Source organism: Lepeophtheirus salmonis, chromosome 10, assembly GCF_016086655.4.
Source record: "Lepeophtheirus salmonis chromosome 10, UVic_Lsal_1.4, whole genome shotgun sequence".
NCBI lineage: Eukaryota > Metazoa > Arthropoda > Copepoda > Siphonostomatoida > Caligidae > Lepeophtheirus > Lepeophtheirus salmonis.
In genome coordinates this window covers 22,548,758-22,558,413 of record NC_052140.2, presented here as the reverse complement: position 1 = coordinate 22,558,413, position 9,656 = coordinate 22,548,758, and the positions used below count along the sequence as shown (strand labels likewise).

At 31.2% G+C, this 9,656-nt stretch overlaps 2 protein-coding genes across 3 annotated transcripts; one reads left to right on the top strand and one right to left on the bottom strand.

Moving 5' to 3' along the window:
- Positions 1 to 4,186: 4,186 nt before the first annotated feature.
- On the bottom strand, positions 4,187 to 5,774 carry LOC121125353 (translocon-associated protein subunit gamma). The gene is made up of 3 exons (XM_040720503.2): positions 5,353 to 5,774; positions 4,660 to 5,297; positions 4,187 to 4,593 (listed from the first exon to the last, which is right to left on the bottom strand). Exons 2-3 carry the CDS (start codon positions 4,963 to 4,965, stop codon positions 4,333 to 4,335), a joined length of 567 nt encoding a protein of 188 aa, XP_040576437.1. The 5' UTR covers positions 4,966 to 5,297; positions 5,353 to 5,774; the 3' UTR covers positions 4,187 to 4,332.
- Positions 5,775 to 8,683: 2,909 nt separating this feature from the next.
- Positions 8,684 to 9,468, top strand: RpS25 (ribosomal protein S25). 2 transcript variants are annotated; one of them, XM_040720578.2, is made up of 3 exons: positions 8,684 to 8,823; positions 8,999 to 9,272; positions 9,334 to 9,468. In XM_040720578.2, exons 1-3 carry the CDS (start codon positions 8,821 to 8,823, stop codon positions 9,417 to 9,419), a joined length of 363 nt encoding a protein of 120 aa, XP_040576512.1. In that variant the 5' UTR covers positions 8,684 to 8,820; the 3' UTR covers positions 9,420 to 9,468. The 2 variants fall into 2 exon arrangements, with proteins under 2 accessions (XP_040576512.1, XP_071747663.1); XM_071891562.1 differs by lacking the exon at positions 8,684 to 8,823 and adding an exon at positions 8,868 to 8,887.
- Positions 9,469 to 9,656: the final 188 nt, after the last annotated feature.

Sequence of the window (9,656 nt, the reverse complement as noted above, 5' to 3'; positions counted from 1 at the left end):
ATACATTAATTTGTTATACCGCTTTTTATGTTGATAAGTGATATCCATAGATGAAAATTATATGAAAATGGAAGCGGATTTTAGTCGTTACTCTGAAGAGGGCTTTTTATCTGCAAAAGCTTTTATCGATATTCTTTTATTCTCGAAGACAGAATAATAACCGATATGAATATAGGGAATTAAAAAAATATGACAATGGAAAATCGCTCTCTTTTTGTATTTACAAATTGAAGAGGATTTTTTTATTTTCGTCTGCTGTTATCCTCCAGGTAGCACTAGAGAGATAGCTGGAGAACCATAGTTAATGAACAGAATATGAAGAATGCACTCTTTTTCAAAAGAAAATTTTCTACATATCTAGTGCTACGCAAAATACTTGAGTACTTTTGTCTCGAAGTATCTTGGTTCTAAGTAGACTCTGTAGTATTTTTTGAAACTTAATTTAAATTCGCATCACAATACATTGAATCTTTAATTGATTCCGATAAGAAATATTATGTATATTAAATATGTTCGAGACTGAAATATAAGAAAATTATCATATATGTTAAAATGTACAAGTAACAGGCTTGACTCCGTTCACCCTTTTTCCGTTCATTTTCTGAAAAGTTTCGGTTCCTCGTTCACTTTTTGGACTGTGAAAAAATAACAAAGAATTGTGTGAACAATAAAAATTAATAACTAATGTTCCCACGACATGGCAATAAATCCAGTAAGGTCAGAGCTTGTCAATATCTACTTCCATTTTCTATTTAAATTCTAATAATATTTTGAACAATTAAGTCAGAAACCCCTTCACCATAAATTTACATTGATTTTAAATTGTTTACATTCACACAAGCTATCACTTTTTTGCTCAAGAACAAATTTTTGGGATTTCAAATATTATCCCAAAAGGGAAGATATAAAATAAAATTATAATTACGACAAATATTATAGTCTTATAATTGTACAAAGCTCATATGAGTTCACCACGTAGATGTTTTTCACTACAACAGGTTGCATGATTAGACTTGTGCTCCTCCAGATACTATTACAACTAAATAGCAAGGAACACAAAGCCTGAACTTCATATCATCATATCTGTTATGTTGCTATATTTCAAACCCATTCTTGGGAAAAAATATAATGCTTCAAAGATATAATTCTGCGAGATGATCATGATGCAATCTATTACATGTATATTGCTCCAATATCATAGTTCACAGTTAAATATAAACAATATATCTCCGGACTGTAACTAGACGAGTAGATCTATGAAGTATCTCCGAGTCTGAGCCTCTTCTTCAACACATAACCATGGTAAACATTTCGTATTCACCCTGAAATTAAATTGTGTGTATCTCTAACAGGTGTCCAAGGCTCGTACCAATAACACTGAGTCTTACTGGGGAGAAACGAAAATTCTACCTAAAATATTAGCAATGCCTGAATTTCAACCTTTGTCCCTCATGAAGCATCTTAATGAATATCTTTGGAAGAAGGTTGGAAGAACTACAGAAGTAATTAGCATGGTCAAATAATGGTTAGGAGATGCTCCTATTCAATGATGATTTTTGGCGTCTATTGACCTCAACCAAAGATGGACTTCTGTTGCAGCTTCCAGATAGATCATCGTATACATTACTCACCATAATCAAGGAAAAAATACATCCGGGATCTATCATACATTCTCATAAATGGGGATCTGTTAAGAATATATCCGAAATTGAGGTTACAGCACATTTTCAGCTTTTTGTGGTCAACCATAAAGAAAATTTGCTTGATCCCCTATCTGATGATCATAGCAATAATATTTTATTTTATTGGAAAAACGCTAAATTTCGACTTCGAGGAATGTTTGGAGTACAATCTTCCACTCTCTGTGATCATCTCGATGAATACCTTTGGAGATAAAGATATGGGAAAACGACTGAAGTCAATAATATGCTCCCCCTTTCCGAATGGTATATTACTAGATAAAGGAAATATAATGCAAATTACCCACTATAATATGTATTATAAATTAAATCTTAAATTGCATATTTAATTAATGACAAATTGAATTTAACAAAAAGTAGTCGTAAATTGTTTGTTCCGAAATTCTGGAGGACCTGAGCATTCTTATTTATTTATAGTTGCACACAATTCTTCTGATCCAAGACTCAGTAATTAATTGGTATAATATATTATCACAATAATATATATTTTGAAATAGAAGAGCCAAATGAAATATGGAAATTAGGATTGAACTTTTTGATTTTTTACGAGTCTGGAATTGAGGATAGGACATCTTAGGAGGGTTGATACTTTCCCAGAGTTGAAGCAGCTTGGAGAGACTTTATATCGTGGGTTGAGAGTCAAATTGTAGTAACTCAAATATTGACTATAGAGAACGAAGCTTGGAAACTCCATCATTTCATTATGAATCATGGTGCTTTCCAATTTTTACAATAAAATTGATCTTAGAAATGTATTTCAACAGTCTTGATTTCTTTTTAAGTGTTAACATTAAATATTAGACTTCTAGGACGACATATAAGCAAAAAGACTAATATTTGTAAATTTAGAGATATGATACTCGACTAAAATTACAATCCGAAGAAAAATTTAACCATGAATCAGATATTGCCTTGGAGGAAAGCAACACTGGATTTATTATGTGAGTAAGGAGTGTATTCTTAAATGAAATCAACTCATAAACTTTTTTCCGAAAAAATAAATATGAAACACATCAATCTTAAAACTGGGGTCCGAATATTCAAACTTCATTAGGCTTAAATACTATAGAATAAATCTCTTAACATTCTCAAACCCTCTTGGAAAATATGAACATTTTCTTTATTATTTTGTTCTAAAACACAGTTAGAACTGCAATATGTTTTAAGGAGAGTCAAAATTAGTTAATATATTAGAATAACCATACAAAGATTGGACTTCAAATCTCACCATTTAAAGATATTTTCATATTTTGTCAAAAAGAATGACACAAGGTGAAGGAAATGCTGCCACACTTATTTGCCTTGTGATTTTTCCTTCTTTTGGTTATAATTATTTTTAAGAACTTAATATTTCAAATACCTCGAATGTTGGACACACCATACATCATAGAAGATAAAAATGAAGTTGTGTTATAAGATCTGTATTCAACAGCATTGAATGGCATTTTACCTCTAACTGACTATGATTTTATTGCTGATTTAATACATAAGGAAGAAGGCACATAAAAAAATATGGCATTTTACCTCTCTAATTTTATTGCTGATTTATACACACAATAAAATATAACATCTTGATACTAATAATATATTAGACAATTATTTAAAAAATTTTCAAATATCATTATAGTAACCAGAATATATATATAAGTGTAAGCCTTTTGAAACAGGCAATCGTGACATTGAAGATACTAATCTCCTATTTAGCGGCTGTACTGATGCAACACCATAGTAAGAAATATTCCGATTTGCCAATTGGATCGTTTTAGATGTAAAACAAGTTGCAGTTTGGCGGATTTTGTCGAATATTATAGTAATATGCGTTTTGTTGGTCTGTTTCATACTTGCAACAGAAGGGATTTAACCCATTATCGCCTATCGTGATTATATGAACACGGTAATTCTATACGCTTAAATGAATCTTTCTAAGTACTATCATATTTTATATTCCTCGATGAGTATTCCTGAATAAATTTCAAGAGTTTATAATCATATTTTCCGTAGTTTATATCCATTCCCCCCAAAAAAAAAAATATTAAAATAAAAAGAAGATGGCTTATTCTATACTTAATGTCGAACTGTCCACAAATCTTGAGCAAATTAACTGAAATGTTTTTAGAATACATTTCTGTTGTGGTACTTAAATATGTAATTTGTAATTTTTTTTGTAAGATCTTATATTGAGAGATTAAAGAATTGTTACAAATGCATTCAGATGATTCATGTGATATGAACAGAGCCTTATTCTCAGCCAAAGGACGTCCAATGCATCATTTTATTTTATTTACATACCTATTAGCTAAATTAAAAAGTTTTATTCAGAAATCTTGGCGTTGATGTTTTAAATTAATCGAAAAAGTGAGGATTTGCTAAGTCTGAATGTTTTATATATGACTCTGTGAACTAAAATTATTGACATGAGCAAATTAAGTATACCACACCTAATCTTAAATCCGCAATATATAAAAAATTAAACACAAGTTCTGAAATTTAAGAAATAATTAAACAAATTATATTTAAATTCGAGAGAAAACGCATATGTAACAAATATCTTAAATAATAATATTAATAAAAAATATACCAAACGTACATTTTCCTCGATAATAAAATGCGAACTTTTTTTTTTTTTTGCTTCTTAGATTTGAGATCCGGTGGATAGTAGGGCAATGATTCCGGAAGCAGTTCCCATGGAAAAGATGTAATTGAACTGGGGTGAGAGGCCCCTGAGGAGATAGAAAGAGCAGAAAATGAGTACAGCTAAAAATAGGGAGTTGTTGTAGAAAATAGAGAAAGTGGAGGACTCGAATTCGGCCACTTCGTTATTCTTCCAAAGGATTCGCTCATCCTTTTCTTTACGGCTGATTTTTTTGTCATCCGCGAACTTTTTGTTCATTTCCTATAAAGAGAGAAATGGACAAAGGAATGAGAAATGATGAATAGCCTTAATAGAGTATTTATATACCTTGTTCACGGCGGACTCCCTCTTGACGGCGATTTTGTGCTTAAGGATATGTTTGACGTTGCGGTAGGCAAAGGAAACGAGCCAAGTGGAGAGGACTGTCATAATGGCCAACATCACGAGGTTGGAGGATGAGCCTTGAAGGTCTAAGGAGTGGATTCTCCAATAAAGCCAAATGGGGATCCCGGATACGATAAATGCATTCACATAAAGAAGGGCGGAACACTTTCCAGAGATATTCTTGGAGAAATCCTGAAGAAGAAGATCTTCTTCCTTATTGTTTCCAGTCCGAGATTTCGTATTCACCATCTTGTACAAGGACACGCGTCAAACACAAACTTTACTCGAGTAGTAGTTATTTATACTTGACAGAGGGACTTGCAATGAAAATTGAAAATAGGGAAATAAAAAAAAATAAGTAGTCGACGTAAGACGAGGTTCTGTTGTTTCCGTCCACGTCAGAAGAGACCCTGTTTTGACTTGTTTATTTATTTACTACCGCATAGAGGCCCCCTATGTACAACAGAGTAGCAAATGCGCAGCATTTTCACTGACGTCATAAATTCCATTATAAGGAAAGGCCATTTATGAAGGCTCAAAGTTGATATTTTTACTATATAAAATCCAATTTTCCTATAAAACTTCATACAACACCCATCACATGTCTTTAAAAATAAAAAATAATTGAATACTTACATTGAATGACAATGATAAACACTGATGTTTGAATATAGTTAAAATAATATGTACTAAAATGGCGGTGAATTTTTTGTTAAATTAATCGATTAGAGACGAGAAAAGTAGGATAATTAGAGATAAATATCTGATTCTTTCCATTGTAATTGTTAAATTTTATATCCAATATGGAAATATGATGTTAAAACGGTGTAATAACATCTCTTTACACATTTTAGTGGCGGATATATTATAAAACTAGGTAAGTGAGATATATATTTTTGATAAACAGTAAGGTTTAAGTCATTTTATTGGTTTGTACCATTTTGACAATCAATAGTTCCCTTATTTTTTTAATGAAAAAAGTGTTTGATTATTATAAAACTTGGATACTTGGCCCCCAAAAATGTAAAACATCAACTATGATGACGTCACGTAAAAACGCTCCATATAAATAAGGTCTTTAGTATTTATAGCACTATGAAAATAAAGAAAAGGGAACACTAAAACTTTCAACTTTTAGCTAGGGAACACTAATAGCTTTTTGAAATAAACGAAATAGCTGTGTACTTTCCTTTCAGCTATTTTCATTAATTTTCATAAGATGATTCTTTTATGACTTTACGTATTATGAACTCAAAAAAGGTATAACATAGGATTTAGATTGAATTTAATATAAATCACGGGCCTTCGTTTAGAATTCCTGTCATTTCATACTCTGTTAATCATAAGACTATCAATTCAATTTATGTATTAAGAATTAACTATTCTCTAAATAATAATTTACAGTTGGCAACGCGAAAAAGACAGAAGTGTACCTACCATATGTTTTTAAATTTTTCCTTTCTCTTATGACCGTCGAGGTTGAGAGTGAATAAAAAAGCTAGTTGTGCTAGCTATATGGTACCTTTTATATTATGCCGGCTACAATAGCCATGAGTATTAATCATTTGATTATACTGAAGGACTCCCTTGAGTACTTTAGATTATACTATTTAGAGAACGTAACTGCGAATATTATTATTATTTATTTCAAATGTAAGTCATCAAATATTGTCTTCAATAAATACCGGAACATACTATTTTATTATAGTTAGCAAAATCTATTAACAAGATATATTTGGAATAATATAATTCCACAAGTTTAATCCGTCTTAAATGCGTAATACAATAATTTAAAAAACATGATTTTCCATTTTTTACAATTGCACAACCTAACACTTTTGTACAACTTCCATTTTTTGAGTATATATTTACTCAACGCTATGGTAGGTTTTTTTTAACGAAGGTTGCTAAAGCCATAAGTTCACATCAGCTGTTGTTGGGGGATTTATGCTAGATGTATATTAGAGTGTTTGCTATTTTGTAAAGTTGACCAAATCAAAATTATCATGGATTACGAGATGTGTTTATGTGTTGGTAATGAATTACTAATTTTTTTTTCTGTGCCATCTTAAACCGTTACCCTCCATCCGGTCAAAGTTCCAGTATACCGGAAGTACTTCAAAATGAAGTCAAATTAGAAAAAGAAAACAAATCTTAGTATAATTCAGGCATACGAAAACAAAAAATTATCTTTGTTTAATTGTTTTGAATTTGTTAGTAATTTTTTTGACTTTATTATGTAGTCGGTTTTGTAAGTTGAAACTCAGGAAGGGACGGTATACAAATATAGATAAACAATTATGGATTTTTTATTTATACAGCAATTTATATTAATAAACTTTTTCGAGAACAAGATACAAATGGGCATAAACATACATAGTTTTCAATTCTTTGAATACTCAGTCAATTAATTCATGAAATCAGACTTTGGAAAGTTTTTATTCAATTTTGATTTGAGGGATTTGTGACAATTACATTTTTGTGTCTTTTCTCTTGATCATATGGTTTCTGGGATTCCTTTGGTGTTGATGCTGTTTACTTCACATGAATAAAATGACTTTTTGAATACTATGAAACGAAAAAATAAGGCCCAAAATCTCCAATTTTAAACTTTTCATGTAAAACAGACTATCAAAGGAAGTGTACTAGGCAAATATACATATTTATATAAAGGTTTCAGCAGAGAGTATTTTGTCCAGATTTGTCAGATGGTACAAAAGGGGCCATATTATGTACCTGAAAATTTTCTTGAAAAACATCCTGGAACAGTGCAAGATGGATTATCAATGCTTCTACCCTTTTAAGATTATACATTCAAAAAATTCAACAATGGAGATTAAAAGACTTGTTGTAATGAATTTAAATATCTATAGTACTACTTTGCTTCATATAAAAGATTCCCTCACATCAAGCACTGATCGAAACAATTTTCTTTTCAATAAATTAAGCACAGCAGCATCTCAAATCTGAAGAAAGAAATATTAAAATCGATCTTATTTAGGACAAATTCCTGCTTTGTACATCCAGAAAATGTTTTAATACGTACCTTTTTCAATTGGAACCATAGGACAAAAAAACAGTAGACATCATCTTAGAAGATCGTAATAGAAGACAATTTTTTGCAGAAAATAACTTTTTAATTTACGTCCGGCTAGTTACCTAAATTTATTTAACTTGAATACAAATCCTGAAAATTACCAAACTTAAAATACTCTAACATTTGATACAACAAATAATGAATTGTTAAAATGTGGACAAGGTGATGATTTAGCTCTACCGGATGTTCTGTGTCATTCTCATAACGTTGAAAGATATGTAGGATCAGCAACGAAGGAATCAAAATTGAATAAAAACTTTCAAAAGTCTGATTTCATTAATTTATTTACTGAGTATTCAAAGATATATAAGCTATGCCCATTTGTATCTTATTCTTGTAAAAATGTATTAATATAAATTGCTGAATAAATGGAAAATTCATAATTATTTAATTATATCTACATATATTGGTATGTCGTCGATAATCACTCCCTGAGTTTCAACTTACAAAACCGACTACATAATAAAGTCAAAAAATTTACTAACAAATTTAAAAAAATTATAAGATATTTTTTTCTTTTCGTATGCCTTAATTATAATAAGATTTCTTTCTTTTTTGAATTTAACCTCATTTTGAAGTACTTCCGGTACATTGGAACTTTGACCGGATGGAGTGTAACGGTTTTTGATGGGACAGAAAAAAAAAATTAGGAGATAATTACCAATACCTAAACACATTTCCTAATCCATGATCATTTTGAATTTGGTCAACATTACAAAATAGCAAAGACTCTCATGTGCATATATTTTTTCTCCATTGTTATTTTTCTTGATTTTTAAGTTTATATATGTATAAGTACATCATAAAGTGAGGGAGACAACAGTTGTCGTGAAAATATGCGATCTCAGCGCTCTCAAGCCATATATACTTATTAATTAGTATAGCACAAACCGCATAAACTAAAAAGACGGCCAGACTTACAAGGAAAAAACATATGGTATCAATGTGTTTGTAACTCTTGAGTAGGCTTCCGGTTCTTCTTTCTTTCTTACCTTTCGTGCATTGCCATGGTGAGTGTAGATTTCCTTCGCTAATATTTTCTTTTTTATATATAGAAATATAATTTGTTAAATGGTAACTCCATAAACGGTAGTTACCATAATCAACTCTTTATTTCCACCTTTTTCTAATTTCGTCATTGATGCCTGAGATACTGACGGATTTTTATTTTGTAACCTATGCTAGGGAGCCAAGAAGGACACAAAAAATTCCAAGGCACCTGCCAAAGCCCCCAAGAAGAAAGAGGGAGGCTCCGGCGGCAAAGCCAAGAAGAAGAAGTGGTCCAAGGGAAAATCTCGCGATAAGTTGAACAATTTGGTTCTTTTTGATCAAGCCACTTATGACAAACTCATCAAGGAGGTAACGACCTACAAATTGATCACTCCCTCAATCGTCAGCGAAAGACTTAAGGTTAGAGGATCTCTTGCTCGTAAGGCGCTTCATGAACTTCTCCAGAAAGGTAATTCAAAGTCGCGTGGGTCCATTGTGCGGTTTATCATTGATTATTTTGTATTTGATAGGTCTCATCAAGCAAGTCGTCCACCACGGTGCCCAATCCATTTACACGCGTGTCACCAAAGACGAAGGTGCTGTTGAAACCGAGTAAATTATGTATCTACTTTCAGTTGTTAAAATAAAATCCTAATAACCCGAAAGTTATAATTAAGCGTTTACTTACAAATTTCTTTTTTTTACTCTGCGGGAGGGATTAGATCTGGGTTATAAGAATCAAGTATTTGCCAAGGGATCCATCGATTTCTTTCAATAATACCGGGAAAATTTGTAACATGCATATTTTTATCCAACATAGAAAAAGTTCCTGCTACCCAATCGAATAATCACA

Coding starts and splice junctions, on each gene's coding strand:
- RpS25 (XM_040720578.2), top strand. Junction 9,273..9,333: donor TCATGAACTTCTCCAGAAAG/GTAATTCAAAGT, acceptor TGTATTTGATAG/GTCTCATCAAGCAAGTCGTC.
- LOC121125353 (XM_040720503.2), bottom strand. CDS start 4,965: ATGGTGAATACGAAATCTCGGACTGGAAACAATAAGGAAGAAGATCTT. Junction 4,594..4,659: donor GGGAGTCCGCCGTGAACAAG/GTATATAAATAC, acceptor CTCTCTTTATAG/GAAATGAACAAAAAGTTCGC.